The 19,976-nt window shown below is 49.1% G+C and overlaps 1 protein-coding gene across 1 annotated transcript in view; it reads left to right on the plus strand.

Moving 5' to 3' along the window:
- Positions 1–1,934: 1,934 nt before the first annotated feature.
- The window catches only part of TFCP2L1 (transcription factor CP2 like 1), a 58,598-nt gene continuing 40,556 nt past the window's right edge, over positions 1,935–19,976 (plus strand). The window contains exons 1-2 of the mRNA XM_070581029.1: positions 1,935–2,111; positions 5,619–5,770. Of these exons, the coding sequence (XP_070437130.1) occupies positions 2,050–2,111; positions 5,619–5,770 (214 nt within the window). The 5' untranslated portion in view covers positions 1,935–2,049. The remainder of the gene's footprint in view (positions 2,112–5,618; positions 5,771–19,976) is intronic.

Raw genomic sequence — 19,976 nt, forward strand, 5'->3', positions numbered from 1 at the left:
GCCTTAGTGGGAGAAGCAGCGTGCGGTCAATTCACCCCAGCCAGGTCACGCACCCTGACAGAGCCCCGTGGTAAACCCAGGTCTGACCCACTGTAATCCCTGTCCCACATTTGGTGCCCTTCCTCCAGGCTTTTACACATGCCGTGAGCTCAGCTGGAGACCCTCCTCCGTCCCCCACTCCACAGATTGGCTAATGTCCGCCCACCCAACCGCTGGGGACATCACCTTCCCCGGAGACTTTCCAGAGCTCCAGTCCTCCCTTGTCTTGCAGAGCAGCCTCCACTTCCTTGATCACGCTGTTCTGTACTTGCTGCCCACGCTTCGGCCTCTCCAGTTAGAACGCAAGCTCGCAGCCCAGCACCCAGTGCCACGCCTGGCACGTGGCAGGTGCTCTCGGAAAGAATCCAGGAAAGGACATGCTCTGTCCACACCACCCCAGAGTGCCTCCTACTTAAAGGCTGTGCTTGTCATGGACCCTCAGACGGAGCTCAGTGTTCAGTATATTTATTAGGAAGTTCCCGGGAGATTAACACCTGTGAAGGGGTGGGAAGGAAGCAGGAGTGGACTGGGGGAACTCCCGTGACAGCTTCAGCTTCGACTGGCCCCATGGGGAGGCCTGGGGCTAGAACAGCCATCAGTGGAGATGGCCAGACTTTTATACCCCCAGCTTGACAGGCACCAGGACTGCCCGCACTGGGGTGCGACCCTGGGCGAAGGGCTCTGCAGCAGAGGCGTCCCCGGGGGCTGGGGGCTGTCAGCTCGCTGGGCTCACAGCACACCCTGTGGCTGGTGCAGGAGTCCTTCCTTGAAGGGGGACGCAGCGCAAGAGCAGAGGGAGGTGAGGGGGAGTTTATCTACCTCCCTCCTCGGGGAGCAGGGAGTTCTGGGCCCAGGTGTTTGTGGGGCTTCCTTCCATTAGATGAAGACTAAGGGACAGCTCTTCTGAGCCAGGCGCTGTGCCATGTAGTGTGGGTCTGGATATCACCTGGGGTGGCTCACGGCTCCTTGACCTCCACTCCCTCCTCACTGCCCTGACCCCACGACCCCCTGTCGACACTCTATCCAGATTGATCTTTCCAAAAGGCAAATCAGATATGCAAGTCCTCTGCTTGAAACACACAGGATAAAATCTCAGCTCCCTGCTAGGGCCTGCCAGGCCCTCCATGATCTGCCCCACTCACCACTCCCATCTCATCTCCTCTGCTGCCCCCTTGGGACCCAGTCCCAGCCATATCAAAGAAGGGCAGTCTCAGGGCCTCGGCAATTACCCTTGCCCCTGCCTGGAACCATCTTCTCTCCAGATGTCCAGAGATACTTTCTCTGCATGCATAAGGCCTCAGCTCAATGTCACCTCCTCCAGGAAGCCTTCTCTGATTATTCACTTGATGCATTCCTTTCTTTCATACTTATTCAACAAATATTTATCGAGCACTTACTATGTCCCAAGCGCTTTTCTAGGTAGTGGGGACAACGCGGTGAGTTACAGAGTCCAGGCCTTACCCTCTTGGAGCTTACGTTCTATTGGGAAAGACAATCAATACGAAAGTATAAATTAAAAGAAAAAACACCACGATTTCCGAGAGCGTGAAGTGCTATGAAAAACCACGAGCAAGGCGAGAGGGCACAGAGTGTGGGCCGCGGTCCCCGACGTCCAGCACAGAGCGGTCTCTCCCCCGCGACGGCACCGCTCGCTCGCTCGCTCGGGGACCCGCGCTGAGCACAACGTCGAGAGTGGCGCGCGGAGGAGGCGCACGAGGCCGCCGAGGGTCGCCGCAGACCCACCCTCGGGGGCCGCCCCGCGCCGCGCCACCCGCCTGGCGGCCCGGGAAGGGCGCGCCCGCGGCTCGGCTCGGCCAGGTGCGGGGCCCCGGAGCCGCCTCCCTGCAGCGCGGCCTGGGCGGGTCTGGCGGCGGCCCCGCCCCCGGGCCGTCCATAAAGGCGCGGCGGCGGCGGGCGGCGGCAGCGCTGCCTCCAGGTGCCGGTGCGCCCTCGGCCCGCGGCCCGTTCGCTGCGCGCCCGGCCGCTCGGGGCGGGCTCAGAGCTCCAGCCATGCTGTTCTGGCACACGCAGCCCGAGCACTACAACCAGCACAACGCCGGCAGCTACCTGCGGTAAGGCCCGCGCCGCCCCCGACGGGCGCAGCCCGGGCTCGGCGGGGCGGCGGGCGAGGCGCTGGCGGGCGTCCGAGGACCGGGCGGGGAGCTCCGGGGCCCGGACGCCAGGGCGCCCTCGCTGCGCCCCTGCCTCCCCATCCGCCCTCCGGGCGCTGGGGCCAAGAGCCGCCCGGATCCCGCCTCCCGCCTCGGGACAGACGGACGGACGGACGGACGCGGGCCCCGCGCGCCCCTGTGGCCCCGGCAGCGCCGCCGCCTCCCCGCGTCGCTGCCCGCGCGTCGGAGAAGAGGCAGCTTCCTACCCTCCGTCTGGTGCCTGTCCCGGGAGGTCTGGCTCGCTGCGCGTTGCCCTCGCCGCCCGGGCCCCTCGCCCGGACTCGCGCCCTCTCCAGCGTCCTCGGTCGCACCGAGGGGCCAGCGAGACGGCGGCGGGCGGGGGCTGGGGGACAGGTGCGCTCCCTCCAGGTGGTCGCGCCTCCCTTGGCCGAGGCCCCACGTCTAGTGCCCTAGGCGGGAAACTTTCTTCTGCAGGGACTGGACGAGTGCCCTTCAAAGGGAAAGGTCAGCCCTGCCTGTTCTGCAGAGTTCTCTCCTGTCCCCTTTAGGGAGGAGGACCCCGTGCGCTTCAGTTCCCGGAGGATTGTTTTTCCCTGTTCTGCAGCTGGCAGGGGACTAATGGGCAGTCAGTTCGCTTTCTGAACTCGCCAGAACCAGCTTTAGCCTGTCTTTATTTCCATCCTAGTCACAGTTTATGAAATGTGTCTAATTTAACCCAAAGGGCATTTGGTATGTGCTCGGAGGTGACCTGCAAGGCCGAGGGAGTCGCTGGCATTGGCAGATCCAAAGTGAGAGGCACCCTGCGTGCTTTTTTTGGCCCCAAAGCTGTTCTCCTTCAGATTTAACAGGACGAGCCAGCTGGGAATCCTGGCTTCTGGTCGGTGTCTGTCCAGCAGTCCTCCCCGAAGACATGCCCCTCCAGAAGGCGGAGGAGTGGCTGGGTTGGACCGGCGTGTCCGCTGTTCTTTATTCGCGGGCCAGAGTGGTGGCAGACCGCGTAGTCCGTCGCCGGTCTTCACCGAGGACTGGAGGGCTCGTGCTGGCGCGGTGATGTCAGCAGAGGGGGCTGCGCTGGGGGATGGTGGAAGCCCAGTGGGCAGAGGTTAATTCCCTAGCAGGAGATTGTGTCCATTCCCTTACATGAAATGCTGCTGCGGAATACATTTTTACTTTCTTGCACAAAGAAGTTTTAGTTGTAGTTTTGCCTAAATTTTGCTTTGTGGCCGTTAGGTGTGTTGCCATATTTTAAAAATGAGTGTGAGAGGCTGGCTGGGAGGCATAGTGGTTGAGTTGACCCGCTTCACTTCGGTGGCTCTGGGGGTCACCGGTTTGGATCCCGGGCGTGGACTATGCGCTGCTCGTCAAGCCATGCAGTGACAGACGTCCTACATATAAAATAGAGGAAGATGGGCACGGATGTTAGCTCAGGGCCACTCTTCCTCAGCAAAAAAAGAGGAGGATTGGCAGTGGATGTAAGCTTAGGGCTAATCTTCCTCAAAAAAAAGAAAAAATGATTTTGAAGGTGACCCTGAGTGGAGGGTGAGTGTGTTTAAAACTTCCTGGATACCTAAAATGGCATCCCATGAGGGAGTGATTCTCTTGCATGGGCAGTGCCTCTGGTACTGAGATTGACATTTGTCTGTGGAATATCTCAGACACCTTTTAGGATTTGGGTATGGCTTTAAGAGAGGGGAGGGGAGTGGGGTGGGAGTTGGGGCGAAAGGTGTCATGCAGCCCTCTTGGTTTCTGGGGTCATTTTGGGACCATGGGTAAAGAAGCCGTGGGTCCAGGCTCTTCTTTTATCTCGCTTCTGGAAGATGGGTTTTTTGCCCTTGCAGAGGTTGGCCTCAGGGAAGGCCAAGGTGGGGGTCAGTGAATACACCACTCCTCCCCCCGACTCTAGAGTGAGGGTCTTGTCCTTTTCCTTGGTTCCGTATTTTGGTTTTGGTTGTCTCCTCACCCTGCAGAGCCTCTGCAAACCGTCTGACCTCGCCAGGCAGTGGCCTTTACTCCTTTCTTCCCTCTGTGTTTGATGTTCTCGTGACTTTTATTCCTTGGCAAATAAGGATGCCAGGCTTGAAACAAGTTACTGTTGAGTGATGGTTCTAACCCCCACCTCCCCCCTTATTTAAAGGCAGCAGCCCATGGATTATTAACTTAACGTGGTCTGGGCAAACACGAAGTGATGCAAGCCAGGTGAGCAGGCCTGCCCACTTCTCCTCTGTTCCTCGATAACCCCTTGGGCTGGGCGTGTGCCTGGGCTGCTGAGTGGGAGGCGCAGCGTGGGGGAGCCGAGGCAGCACCGTGTGCTCACCTTTGGGCAGCGGGTGGTGGCAGGTTTTCCAGGTGTGCCCCAAGCCAGACTTTTCCCTCTGAGAACTGGCTAGACGTTGCTGGGATGTGTGCTGGGTTTGTATTTTGGAGACACTTGTTTATTGTGTCCTACGAGGTACAGATTGTCCCAATGACTCTGCTGTTTATCTAGTGAAGAGGGGTCAGCGAATCTGATTCATAGCCGGGACACACGGAAGAAGGGTCTAGATAAGGGCAGGGGCACTTTTTGGGCACCTGTTTCCGTGCTGTTCGTAATCTAGAGGTCCTAAACAAGTCTCTCCTGCTCACAGGTCGCTCGTGTTCTCAAGGATTTCTTTTCGCCTTGCGAGGGTATTTAAAAAATACACCTAGAAACAGGTGCTCCAGTCAGGCTGAGGCGAGGCTGCTGGCTTTGGGTATGGCGGGGGATTTTGTTTAGAGGTAGAGGAAAAGAATCTTGACCATCTCAATATTTTCCATTTGGATAAGAAGACTGAATTGAGACCAAGGTCCGTCCTTCTTGTTTTGCATTTAGGAGACATTAGTATGACCCTTAAAATCAGGGTTGTGGGCCAGCTGTCCTTTTTTTAGAAGGGTGGGGCAATGTCTCAACTTGGGTGAGTACGGCAAACTGTTTGTGTATTTGCAGAGTGGATGGAGCCCTGAGGAGAGGGTTGTATTGGTCTGAAAAGTAGCCAATAAATAGAATAGTTTATTTAAAAGATTAAAATTTTGTTCAGATTCTTATTCTAAAAGCAAGACTTTATAACGAGCAGTCTCTCGTGGATGGAAATCCTATGGCATCTGAAGTTCTCTCCGTGGCGGCTAGTCGCTTTGTCACAGAGCTTTCTGTAATTTGTAGATAGTAGGTAACTTTGTATTTTTACTTCCTTGATGATTGGACTGAATAAATCTGAGAGTTGTTGAGTGAAGATAGAATCATCAAGGAATGGTTCATTGTTTGAAAGCATCTTGGAGTGACGGCGGGATCGGGAGCCGAACCTGCGGCTGTAACGTGCGTGGCTGCACTGCCCTGGAAGCCCGAGGTCTGCCTCTGCCTCGCTGCCTTGGCTCTGTCTTTGCAAACGGGCTCCTTGGGCTCAGTTCCTGACGGCTCCCTCCTGTGTGTTGCAGCGATGTGCTCGCCCTGCCCATCTTCAAGCAGGAGGAGCCACAGCTGTCCCCCCAGAACGAGGCCCGCCTGCCGCCCCTGCAGTACGTGCTGTGTGCCGCCACGTCCCCCGCTGTGAAGCTGCACGAAGAGACGCTGACCTACCTCAACCAAGGTAGTGGCTGGAGCCCTGGGCTGGGGCTGGGGGAACTGCCCAGAAGGAATTCGGAGTTGACCTGAGCAACTCACTTGGGCCTCATGACCTGCCACAGTGGGAGAGGTTGGGTTCCGGAAGGAGGCTGTGGTGTCAGATAGAGTCCATTTCCTAGCTCTGAGACCTCCCTGAGCCTCAGCGTCTTCATCTGAAAAGTGGACACATCCACTGTGTTGTTACTTGGGTCAAACGTGGGTAATATATGTCACGATCCTCCTACAGGCATTTCACAGAGCAGATGGTCAGTGATTGGCAGCCATTGTTATAATTACTATTTACTGTACCAGGACTGATGTCCTTTTCTGGGTATAGATTGAGCACCTTTGGTATATTAGGTATACTGCTCTCGTTTCTGGAGCTGCACCTGGCAGTTGTGGGAAGACAGGCCCTGCCTAGCGCAGCGCGGGGCCTGGATTCCACACGGCCGGGCAGAGGCCCTTTGTGACCACGGGGACGAGATTGCTGACCGCATGCTGAGAGAAGTGGCACGGGCTTTGAAGGTGGAATTCCAACTCCGGCACTTCCCAGCTCTGGGACTTTGAGCTGCCTTTTCTATTTCTCTGAGCTTCAGAATTTTCGTGTGTAAAATGAGGAGTGTAATTTTTGTTTCAAAGAGTGAAGGTGTGTGAATTGCCTGGTATGACAGTGGCTGTTCGTTTGCCGATTCCCTTTATCTGGACACGTAGATCAGTGTCCTGACGGATGGCGTTTTTGTGGTTTCTGTGTGATTATATGTATGTGTTTATTGCACTTCCCTCCTGGGTCACGTTGTAGGCTCTGCGGCGTCCAGTGGATTAATTGCCCCTCGATTTTCATGGGGAGAGCAGAGGGCCGGGGCACACAGCGCTTTCTGGAGGGTTCACCGAATTGCGGGGGGCAGCTGCAGTGTGCTCTCGGTGTGTCTACACGGGCTGCCTCCTTTCTGTGGAACTTTGACTCCTCAGTTTGGAGCCAGCTGGGGAGGAAATCCAACCTGATCATCAGGCTGTCCTCTGACTGTGAACTTGCAGGCTTCTAGGCCAGGGAACCAGCTCAGAATGGTTCTCAGGCGGCTCTGCGTCTGCTGCCAGGTGGAAACGACCCCTCCCGTTGTTGACGTGGCCCATTGGAAGGGCCTGCTTATCCCTGTGGGTAGCGCTGTGGCCTCCGTTGGTCGCCAAGCCAAACCCAGTCAGCAGGAGTGCACTGGCTCAGGCCCTGAGATCTGTGCTCCCTTAGTGGAGGCCGGTGGCCGTTGGTGACAGTGCTGTGGCCATGTGGAGGAATACCTCTGTGCTTGTTTGTGGAATGGCCTCGGCCGTTTTCCTTTCTCTTTCATGGAAGGTCAAATGCCACCCACTTGTGGTGTACCTTTGAGCAGTCTCGATTTCCTCTCTGGGCTTCTGCTTTCTTGCCTAAATGTGGCATGGAGAAATGGGGTGATGTTTACTGAGCGTTTAGCTCCAAGGTAGTTCTTGTTTCTGGCCCTCCTGCAGTGCTGAGCACCGAGTGGTCTGAGGCCCTGGACCCTGTGTGCCGCCTCTTCCCCACCCTGTGAGGCCTCTGCCTGCCTTCCCCGCCCCCACCCCCTCCCCCACCCCCTCCCCCTCTAATCGGTCCCCTTTGGACAATGTTTGGCAGTCAACATACTAGATCTTTTAAAAAGTTATCTTTTGCTTAATGTAGGTAAGTTAAAAGAGGGAAAAGCAGTTGCCCCATGGTCTTACCAGCCTGTGTTAATTTGGTATATTTACTGTAGATATTTTTTAAGTTACATTTTCCTGATTATTAAACAATACATGTTCATTATGGAAAATTTGAAAGATTTATAAAAATATAAGGAAGAGAATTAAAAGAAAAATAAAATTGAAGTCTCCTCTAATTTCACCTGAGAACCACTGCCAACTTGATTTCTACGTATTTGTGTATACATCTTTTAAAATTATGATCAGGCTACCGAGATAGATCCTGTTTTCTTCATTTACTGTGTTTGTGAACTTTTCATCTGTCGTTAAAAATGCTTTGAGAACTTAAATTTTTGTAATGGTTGCATACGATTACATTTCGTAGTTCTGTTACTTTGATGAGTTTCATAGTAGGGACACTTAGTATTCAGTTGTTGTCTTTGTGTGAAATGTTGATTATTTTTTTTTTTTTTAGATAAATACCTTAGAAGTAGAATTACTGGATTAAAAGGTTTGAATAAGGCTTTTGATACATTTTCCCAAATTGCCTTCTCAGCAGAATGTACTAATTTACACGCTAGCTAGCAGGGTACATTTTACTGTCTTTTTCCCAATATTGGATGTTATTGTTTTCATCTGATTAGTGAAACAGAATTTAATCTTAAACTGGCATTTCTATCATTGCTAAGGTGGTTGAATATTTTAAAATATATTTATCAATCTTTTTTATTTCTCCATCAATTATGTTCATGTCCTTTGCACATTTTTCTACTGGAATGTGTATATCTTGTTGGTCGTAAGAGCATACCGTCTATGAAAAACATCAACCTTTTAGCTGCCGTATGTTGCAAACATTTTTCCTGTCAGTTGCTGGCCATTTAACTTTATTTATTTTGTGATAACTATATTTATAGTGTGGGATATATGTCATGATTTTTTTTCTGTGTAGAAATTTATTTTAAATGTCTATGGTCAGATCCTTCAATCTTTTAAAATGATTATTTTATGCTTAGAATACCTGCCCACCCCAAAATCAGCTTAGTAGTTTCCTACATTTCATTGAACGTTTTCTAAATTTTAACATTGAAATGCACTTGGAATTTTTGTTGGAAACTTAACAGTTAGTCATTTAGTGATGTTTTAGATTATTACTACATAAATTATATTTTTTCAGCTTTACCAGTGAGATTTATACTATCATATGTTGCACTGGAATTTATGATGTGCTGTAAAGGTCTAAGTTGGTTTATTTTTTGAAATAGTTAACCTACTAGTTATTCCCTAGTTTATCCTTTTCTCACTGGCTTGAAAATGCCACTTTTTAAACATTTACAAAACCGTATTCTAAAGTATTAGTCCAGGAACAGACCCTTATAGAGATGTTTGTCCTGAAGCCCTGACGTTTGTTGATTCTTGCTCCTTGCTCATTGAACTAATTATATATATATTTTATATATATAATATATATTTCCCTGTTTAGGTGCAGAAGTTTCTTTCGTCATTTTTCTTAGCCATTCGGGATAATTTATTCTCAAAGATGAATTTTACGGCCATTGAATCTTTCTTTTGTCTTTTTGTAAACATTGATGAGATCATGTGCTTTATAAAATTGTTTCTCTTATTAAACACCATTCTTGTAATAGCGTTTTCTACTGTTATTAAAGCCTCTTAAACATCATTTAAAATGTCTGCATATTATTTCACTATTTCCTCTTGTTAATTAGGGCAGAGTATTGTCATAACTGCTGGAAGAAAATATACAGTGTAATTATTTTAGTTTCTGTCCCCCACAAAGAATGGAAGCCCTGTGAGGGCAGAGCCCTGTCTTTTTAACGTTGTGTCCCCAGCGTTAAGCCTGGTGCCTTGATGGTAGGTGCTCTATGAATATTCAAAAAATTAAAAAATAGGCGTGATTTAGTTTATTTCCATTTTATTTTTCTGTCTTCTCTCTCTGTTGCTATTATCAGTATTGCTGTACTGGCTATCTTTTTTGGTATACCTTAATTAAAGTAGCCTTTAAATCCTTCTACATCGTATGACAATTAGGCATCGATTCAGTTTAAGAAAAAAGTAGTTTTGACACATCAGTCAAAACCTTTTTGATTAATCGAAAGGTTTGCTGTTAAATATTTAACGTTTTTGCATTGGCCTTATGATGTTTATTGCATTATTTCTGTGGGGCCGTCCCCATAGAAGTATGTGATGTGTTTGTGATGATGTGTTTAAAGTTCTCTGAAAACATGGAAAGGATGCTGTATCTATAAATCAAAAAGTCGTTTAAACCATTGGATGCTCATTTCTCAGTGCAGTGTCAGACCAATGCCTTGACATCATGTCGCTTGGGCAAGGTGTGTTACGTGTGCGTGTCCTGTCACCAAGCCCAATGGCTAATTTTGGATGTGGTCAAAATTGAAAATGGTTTGAAAAACAAAGTATGTCCTTTTCCTCTGAAATGGAGTCCCAAGGAGAAGTGGTAGACAGCTATTAAATGGAAGGCTGCAAATTTCCAGATCAACCTCTTTGGCAGTGGCCAAAGGTCACTGTGGATCTTTCCTGAAGGCTGGAGCCAGAGGGCAGGGATGAGGTGGGTGGCGGGGGAGGAGAACAGAGGAAAGTCAACCTTAGGCAATCTGTGTAGGGAATTCTGGCTTTGAGATAAGAAACAACTTTGCAAGAATTGTTTGTTACGGAGAAAGCTTTGGTATTTCCTACCAGAGCAACTCTTGCATCTTAAATATAGCAATGAATTTTTACAGGAGTCTTACTTTCATTCACGCATGGAATAAAACTTCCTGTCCATTGGAAGGAGAGCGTGGTTCGGTGAGAAGAGAGAAAAGCCATGTGCAAAGGCAAGAATGGGGTGGGGGTAGGGTGGAGTTAAGCACACGGTCATTCCAAAGACTCCTAAATGGTTTAGGATGACTAGGGTTTAGAACGTTAGGAGTGTGACTGATATGGCTGGATAGGTAGACCAGGTGGCTGAAATCTCCGGCTGCCTTGCTGAGGCTGAGCCGCTGGGCAGCGACCAGGCAAGTCGACATCTCAGGACCTGCAATTTGTTTATCTGTAGATGGGGGAAATAAAACCCCTACAAAGTAGGTGCCACTGTATGGGTCAGATGCGTTAGTGCGTGTAGAGCCCTGAACACGGTGTCTGGCACGTGGTGAGCACTCACACGTTAGCTATTATTAGTAATAAAGTGGACACGTGTTGCCCCTACTCCTATTCTGGAAGTTAACAAGGTCATCAAGTTGAAATTTTGAAAATTTTTACTATTTTTTTTGTTTGTTTGTGTTTTTTTTTTCTGCTTTATTTCCCAAACCCCTACCCCCCACACACACATAGTTGTATATCTTAGTTGCAAGTCCTTCTAGTTGTGGGATGTGGGAGGCCGCCTCAACGTGGCCTGACGAGCGGTGCTGTGTCCGCGCCCAGGATCCGAACCCTGGGCCGCCACAGCAGAGCGTGCGAACTTAACCACTCGGCCACGGAGCCGGCCCCAGTTTTTACTATTTTCATCCTTATTTTTCCCAGTTCAAAGATTAACCCAGGGTTGGTTCTAGAACTAAATGGCACCTGTTAGAATGGAAAGGTGGTAGCTTTGGGACAGAGTAAAGGCAGGAAGTCTGGTGAACTTTTCTGTTGATTCTTCATTCACTGTACGACAGATAGCAGACATAACCCTGAGGAGACGTTGCCTATGTGGGTGTTCAAACACCGTCTTTAAAATTGTGATTACGAAAAGCACTGGACTCGTAAGTAGTGGGAGCTGTTCTGTTAAGGGTTGCTTTACTTGGGAGGTGGGGCCCTCAGCCTTTAGGTGGTACTTTGTTTAGCACGTTAGAATTTACTCCTAGCGACCCTTGGACAGCAGAGTGGAACCCTGCCTGGTCCTTCTGTGCCGTCCTCTCACCTTCTGGCACTACGTCAGACAGTGCTCCACTGTTCACAGGGTTTTCATGGCTCATTTTTTCTGGAAGTGGGTGTCCAGGTCCTTCTTCCTAGGCTGTCTGGAGGCTCTGCTGAAACCTGTCCACTGTGGGTGGTCACACAGCCACCACAGTATCACAACCGACAGATGGGTTCTCTGACCGGGAAAGGCAGCCGGGCGCGGTGGTGAGAGCACGGAGTCTTACCCACTAGACCCCCAGGTCTGGCTCTCTTTTGAGAGATTCTCCCAGAATGTATTATTCTTATTCTACAGACAGCAGGCTGAGAGAGGTGAAGTCGGATTCCTCCTCCCATATCACATAATCAGGCAAGCCTGGGTGTGGTTGATCTGTGATCTGATAATGAAGAGAGTTCTAGAAGGGAAGAAACACATTTTTCTGGCCTTTTTTCCTAGGACTTCCTACAGGCAGGTTCTAGGCCAGGCACTTCCGTGAGTGGTGCCTGCCACCTGGTGCTCCTGAGGCAGCTCTGAGGACAGGCGTGTGAAACTTGGAGAGGACAGGACCAGGAGGGAATGGAGTGGGGAGAAAATGCCTCCTTGGACAAAAATAACCGTAATCAGTTGCTCCTACCTCACCCCCACCTTCACGCTCTCCACCCACAGCGACCTGAGGGAATGGCCAGGGAGATCAGAGCTCAAGGCCGGGAAGTCTTGGCTGCTCCCAGAACTGGAGCAGAATGGCCGCTGTCATCCCACCGGCTTCTGCACTGGGGAAATCACTTAATCTCTGGGAGCCGTAGTTTCCTCATCTGTGGAGCTGGGACGGCTTCGCTTTGTGGGTTGCCTTGAGAATTAGTGAGTAACAAATGTCTGACAAATAGTAAGTACGCAGTTGTATTTTCCTCTCTCCCCAGTTACATCAGTGACTTTGAATTTAAGGAATGAGGCAAAGGATTAGTTACTTTGTTATCCTTTCTCCGTAGCTGAGTTTTCTTTCCAGATTAATTTTTAGCCTGAAGTTTGGAAATATAAACTGAGTAAACCAAATCACCCTTAAATACATTACTTTTTTTTTTAAAAAAAATTTTTCTCTCATTTTTTCCTGAGTATAAAAGTAGCGCATACTTAGACAACAGAACAGCTAAACAGTACAGAAATTTATACTCTAGAAAGCTTCCTGTATCCCACTTCTCAGATTTTTCTTAGTCATACATTAACCCACATATGTCTAGTTGTATAGTCATACATTAACCCATGTATATCTAATTATATAGACACTCATACATTTATACTTACAGGAATTATGTGTGTCTCTTTCTTTTTAAGAGAAATAGAATCATATTGTACATACTATTCAGCAACTTGCTTTTTTCCAAACAAAATAGCCTCAGATTCTTTCCACATGGGTACATTAAAAAAAAAGCTGATTTTTCCTGGTTACGTGATGATCCATTGTATGACTGTTGCATAATTTGTTCTCTTGAGGAACATTAAGCTTGTTTCCGTTTTCTTCATAGTTACACCCAGCACTCCAGCAAGCATCCATGTACACATGAGCATCCATGTACACATATCGATGTGCTTAAGCAGGAGTGAGAATAACTGTAGGGTCATTATTTAGAAATAGGAGGCCAGCACAACATTTTCATAGATACTGCCGTATTGTCCTGCAATGAAGTTGGACTGATTCGTACTTTTACGAACAACAACTCTCTGAATAATTGTTTATTTCCTCCTCCCTCAACATCTACTCTCCATCTATACCACGCTTGGAACAGAAACTTCTTGAAAGCAGAAACCTTGGACGTCTCGTTCACTGCTAGTCCTAGTTCAGTGCCTGGCACGCATAACTTCTTTGAATGAATGAAGAATGTCGATTTCTCTATACCTTGCCAACATTTTTTTTTTTTTGAAGAAGGAGAAGATCAGCCCTGAGCTAACGTCTGCTAATCCTCCTCTTTTTGCTGAGGAAGACTAGCCCTAAGCTAACATCCGTGCCCATCTTCCTCTACTTTGTATGTGGGATGCCTGCCACAGCATGGCTTGATGAGCGGTGCCATGTCTGCACCCGGGATCCAAACCAGTGGATCCCAGGCTGCCAAAGCGGAACATGCACACTTAACTGCTGCACCACCGGGCCGGCCCCAACAGTGGACCAATTAATTTAAATGAATTAAAGTGATTAACTAATCAATTAATTAAGTTAAAATATAACACTTATACGATCTAATTCCAGAGGGTCCAATGAACTGGGAATGATATATTCCTAAGAATTATGTTAACACCATCTGTGTTCTGCAAACACTATATTAGAAATTATAATTATTAAAACTTTGATAAGAAGAAACTCAGCATCACTTAATAACGCATTGAATGAAACAGGCCTCAATCAGACTTAATTTAAAGAGAGAAGACCCCTCAGACGCCCTGCTGTGCCTGTGCATGTTTAGAGAGTGGCTGCTGTGATCTGAATCAAACCTGCCTGTCACTGTGTGGCCCTGCCCTCACGGCCAACCCCTCCTGTTCCCATGGGGACCTGAGAATGCAGGGGATTTCCTGATCTGTTTTAAATATAGTTTTTATTATTTTTCAGGTATGGTGAGGCCAACAGATAAGGAGATGATACCATTGAAAAGATAGTTACTCCCAGGCCCCAAGAGGAGGGGCTACATTGCACCACTCAGGGCCACGTGGAGATGCACCAGGGTCAGCAGGCAGAGAGCCTGAGGGGAGAACACGGGCAAGAGCCTTTATCGTGGCTTCCAGGGGAAGGAAGGCAGCAAGGCAGAGGAAGCAGGTGTAGGATTGGCTCTGGGGCAGAGGGGCTGTCCCTAGTCTGGTCTGGTAGCTGGCTCTGGAGAGATTCCACAGGGGAATAGCGGCCCTGGGAGTGAGAGCTGTTGAAAGCCTGATAGTGGAGATGGTTGGGCTGTGGACTCTGGGTTGATTGGTTTGTGTATGAAAGGCACACACAAAAGCTAGTCATTTACTGTCTCTAAGAATCGGCTAGGGGCCGGCCCGGTGGTGCAGTGGTTAAGTTCGCACGTTCTGCTTTAGTGGCCCAGGGTTCGCCGGTTCAGATCCTAGGTGTGAACATGGCGCCACTCGGCAAGCCATGCTGTGGCAGGCATCCTGCATATAAAGTGAAGGAAGATGGGCACGGATGTTAGCTCAGGGCCAGTCTTCCTCAGCAAGAAGAGGAGGATTGGCAGCAGATGTTAGCTCAGGGCTAATCTTCCTCAAAAAAAAAAAAAAAAAAGAATCGGCTAGTCCTGGGAGGGGCGACCGACCCAGGGTGGGCCCTAGATGTCAAAGCATCAGAAACACATGATTAATTTAATCCATGACCCTCTTGGGCGCTGCCCTGGGCTGCAAGTGGAAAGCAGGCCCAAAGGAACCACTTGGAAAAAGCTGAATTTCAAACTATAATTCTTAGGTTATTGAGCTTTCTCTCAGTCTGTACAACCACCGACAAACTTTCTTTTCCTCCTCAAAGCCCCAGTACATATTTTAGTTATAAGTCCTTCTATGTGAGCTGCCACCACAGCATGGCCACTGACAGACAAGTGATGTGGGTCTGTGCCTGGGACCTGACCCCAGATCACCAAAGCAGAGTGCATAGAACTTTAGCCACTAGGCCTCCAGGGCTGGCTCTTGCTGTTTTCTCATGGGAACTGAGCCACCTTTGATTTCTCTGAGTCTTCATCATATTTTTGGAGGAGTCAAGGTTTTGATGTATAAGCCTGTTGTTTTTGTACACTTCAAAAAGTTTCCCCCTATTTCTAAGCAGCAAATTCCCTCCTGCGTTGGTTTTCTGCAAAGTTGCATTTCATGATCTTGGCAGCAGCGAGTTTCAGCTGGAGTTTGGAACTTCACTCTCTGCTTGTGCCTTTCACACTGTCAGGGTGCCTGCTCTGGTGGGAGACTGTTGATTTGAGCAGCCAGTGCTTCTTGCATTTCATTTTCTTCATGTAACTTCTTAAATATGCTGTTTTTCTCTCTCAAGAATTTTTGAGGAAATATTTCAGTTAACAGCATCGTTGAATTTCTTCGCCATGACTGACTGCAGACTAATCATCTTGGTCTCCATTTTCTGACTCAGTCTTGTGCTCTGATGCCAAGTGGCCATCATGCATTTAATCTCTAAAGAGAGCAGGTGAGTTTATCAACTTCCGAGATTTTAACTGGTTCCCTTTATCACTGCCCTCCTGTTCCCTCTGTGTGTCAAAATTTTCGAGTACTCTGTCCTGTTCTTTTAGCTTATCTAGTCTTCCCTTCTCCTTAGCATCCTCTTGGGCATTTGCTGTTTGCATCCGATGTTCTGCATTCTTCTGACATGTCTTTAAGATGTTTTTGACCTCAGTCACTTGAGACTGGAGGGTTTTAGGGGCCGGCCCTGTGGCCGAGTGTTTAAGTTCGCGTGCTCCGCCACAGCGGCCCAGGGTTTCTCTGGTTCGGATCCTGGATGCAGACGTGGCACCGCTCATCAGGCCACGTTGAGGCGGCATCCCACATGCCACAACTAGAGGGACCCACAACTAAAATATACAACTATATGCTGGGGGGATTTGGGGAGAAAAAAAAAGAGACTGGAGGGTTTTGATGCGTCTGTGGGTGAGCATATCCAGCCTTCCAGATGAGCCATCATTAGTCCATTCAGTGAGATTTTAGGGGACTCCCTTTTCTGTTCTCAGTCAAGGAGCGCTGCTCTAGCCCCCCGTAAACAGGTGGACCTGTTCGCATCTTTACTAAGTGCTGCTAAACACAGTTTGTCACATCAGAGGACCGGCCCCTGCGGGGGACTCAAGGGCCCCTGCGGTGCGTTTAATGTGCTCACCAGCTTTACATATTCTTCAGCTTGGGCGGAAAATCTCTGGGCCAGCTCACTTTCTCACAAAGTACCTTGGTTTTTTACTGTAAAAACAAAGCAGCACATACCAGAATTTCCAGAGGAAACTCAGACCGACTTGATCCTCGTGCCTGTAATCCAGGCGCCCTCACGGGAGTGCTGCACTGCTGCCACACACCAGCGGCAAGGATGTTTGTGTGGCCATCAGCAGGCCCTCCTTGGCGCCACGGCCACTGTGCCCCTCTCCTTGTCTTGCGCAGGCGTGTCCTTTGGGTACCGTGAGGGGCATCTTCTCCAGCCTCCTTTGATTGATGGGGAAACTGAGGCCTGGAGGGTGGAGTCCACTTTTCAGCATGTGTAGTGGGTTCCTAACAGGCTCTTGGAGTGCAGTCCTGTCTTCTCTCCAGAGAGGCTCGAGGGCAGTACTTCAGTCTCCTGGTGTGTGTGGTTCTGGCCGTGTTAGAACTGGGAGGCGCAGGAATGTGCTTCCACCAAGCACCGCAGTGGTTGACGTTTAGGTGTACTAGGGTTTGTTAGCCTCTGCACTGAGGGCGCTGCTGTTTTCCATCTCTTTCTTTCCAGAAAGAGAGGACTGGACCTTGCAAAGCTCTATGCTTTGCAGGTTGAGGATCTCTTCTGTGGCCAGCAGGGTATCTATGCTCAAACAGACTTGGGAGGTTCCTGATCTTGCTGTGCCACTCTCCAACCAGCGTTCAGGTCCTGGAAGCTTCCTTCTGGGTGCTTAGAGGACGCTGTGAATCTTGAATGGGAAGGAGAGACCACACATGCTCTGGAATTCACAGAGGTGGACAAGAGTAGATTCCTAAAGGATTAGGCCTAGAGGGGGCCAAGATATCATCTCTGATGCCTTGCTACTGAAAATGTGGTCTGTGGACCAGCGTCACCTGAAAGCTTGTTGGAAATGCAGAACCCTGGGTCTGCTGCAGGACAGCTGAATCAGAAGCTGCATCTTAATAAGTTCCTGGGTGATTTATGAGTGTATCAAAGTCTAAGAAGCACTGATCTAGCCTATCCACTCTCCCCCCCCACCCCGCCCTCTTCCCCTGTATTGTATGTAAGTAAACTGAGGCCCAGAGAGGCTGTGTGACTTGCCCCATGTCATAGAGAGGTACTTCAATCTCATCTCTCTTTTTAAACAGTTCCATTGGGATACAATTCACATACCATACAATCTACCCATTTAAAGTGTACAATTCTATTTTTTTATTTTTTGGTGAGGAAGATTGGCCTTGAGCTAACATCTGCACCAGTCTTCCTTTATTTTGTGTGGGATGCCACCACAATGTGGTTTTGATGAGTGGTGTTTCGGTTCCCACCAGGGATCTGAACCTGTGAACCCTGGGCTGCTGAAGTGGAGCATGCAAACTTAACCACTATGCCACCAGGCTGAGCCTATATAATTCATATTTTTTAGTATGCTCAGCTAAATATATTAAACCATCCCCACAACTAATTGTAGACCATTTTTGTCCCTCCTAAAAGAAACTGTACCCATTAGCAGACAATCCCCATTCTCTCCTTCTCTCGTCACACCCCTGCCCCCAGCCCTAGACAACCGCTAATCTCCTTTGTCTCTATAAATTTCCCTCTTCTGGACATTTCGTATGAATGCTATCATACAAATGGAGGCCTTTTGTGATGACTTCTTTTTCAAGGGCCATCCACGTTGTAGCCCATATCAGAACTTCATTCCTTTTCATTGCCGAATAGTCCTCCATTACATGGATGTACCTCGTTTTATTTATTCATTCTTCAGTTGATGGACATTGGGTTGTTTCCACTTTTTGCTGTTATGAATATGCTGCTGGGAACATTCATGTACAAGTTTTTGTGTGGACCTGTGTTTTCATTTCTCTTGGGTATGTACCTAGGAGCGGAATTTCTGGGTCGTATGGTAACTCGATGTTTAACTTTTGAGAAATTGCCAGACTGTTTTCCAAAGCAGCTGAACTATTTTACGTTGCTCCCAGCAATATAGGAGGGTCTCCGTTTGCCCACATCCAGCACTTGCTATTGTCTGTGTTTTTGATGGAGTAAGGATGGGGTAATGGAGGTCTCTTCTGGTGGCCACTGTTGGCCATTTGCTGGTGTCACACAAAGCAGGTGACCTCAAGACAGGGTTGCAGCTTGGCCTCAGGAGCAGAGTGAAGCTGGAGGCTCAAACGCCAGGAGGATACTCTGACTTTGTTCCTCTCTGGGGTCTGCCTTACGCACTCTCTTCTGGCCGTCTTCCTTGCCTCTATGGCCAGAGGGCAGAGAGTAAGGCCACCAAAAGCTCCTGAGAACACGGATCCTCAGCCCAGCCACCCAAAGGGCTGGTGCTCTCATTCCCTGCCTCCTGATTTTGCACTTCCAGGGAGGGAACCCTTGGCCTGGCTGTTGCATGCTCGCCTGGACCCCCTGCGGCCCAGAGCCGGGCCCTGCGTAAGTGTGGCTGCTCCCACCTTCTCCCTTTCTCTGCTCTGTAAGCCGAGGCAGAGGGGGCAGTTCCCTGAGGCCATCTGTAGGCGCCGCTCTTCTCGATGGCCTGGGGCTGCTGGGGAAGAAGAGGTTCGGTTGCCTTGGGGCTGCACGGACAGGGCCTGTTTGCCCCGACAGCGACTGCTCCAGAAGGTCCTTCATCTCATCAGAGGCCAAGACAGAAAACGGGGCTGCCCAGGCCAGACAGCCGTGGTTGGAATATGAGCGAGCAGGAGGCAGGCTCCCACCTCCAAGAGCTTAGGGCTCAAGGCCCATGAAGACCCTCAGCCCGACACGGTTCCTGCCAGGAGGGCCTGGAGGGAGGTGCCGAGTGAGTCACACTCTGACCATCTCTTAGCGCTTTGGTTTTCCACTCTTTTTTTCTTTTTAATGATTGGCACCTGAGCTAACAATTGTTGCCTATCTTTTTTTTTTTTTTCTGCTTTTCCTCCCCAAATCCCCCCAAGTACATAGTTGTATATTTTAGTTGTGGGTCCTTCCAGTTGTGGCATGTGGGATGCTGCCTCAGCGAGGCCGGATGAGCAGTGCCATGTCTGCGCCCAGGATCCGAACCAGCGAAACCCTGGGCTGCCGAAGCAGAGCACGCGAACTTAACCACTTGGCCACAGGGCTGGCCCCCTGGTTTTCCACTCTTTACTGACGTTTGTCCTACTAACTTACTTGTTATGCCCCTACCACCTGTGCAGGAGAGTACCTGTTTCTCCACATCCTTGCCTGGCCTCTACATTGTCAATATTTTGAATTTTTTCTAATGTGCACACAGAAAATAAGCACCTCATTTTAATTTGTATTTACTTAAGTTCTGGTAACTGTTATGAGTGGAATCGAGCATCTTCTCATGTTGGTTTATAAGCCCTTGCGTTTCTTTTACTAGAAACTGAGTTTCGGTCCTTAGTCCATTTTTCTCTTGCCCTTTTGCTTATTGATCTGCAGGAACTGTTGTGTTAGGTTGAGCCACATGCAGTTGCCATTTTGTAAATGAAAATGGGTTGACCTGCAGTTTCATAGCGCTCGTTTTAAGAGTTTAAGGATTCGGTTCAACACGGTGGCTGGATATAAGTTCAATATCCAAAAATTTGTGACTTTCTAATGAACCGATAAAAACCAAGGATAAAGTAAAATAGGAAAAAGATGCCATTTCCAGTATTGAGAGCAAATCAGACAACTTTGGAACATGATTCTCAAGGGTCCAGGGGTCCAGAGGCCCCTGATTCAGAATCAGCCAGCTTGTGAGCATGCGGGTTCCTGGTCCAAACAGCT

Source organism: Equus przewalskii, chromosome 17, assembly GCF_037783145.1.
Source record: "Equus przewalskii isolate Varuska chromosome 17, EquPr2, whole genome shotgun sequence".
Taxonomy (NCBI): domain Eukaryota; kingdom Metazoa; phylum Chordata; class Mammalia; order Perissodactyla; family Equidae; genus Equus; species Equus przewalskii.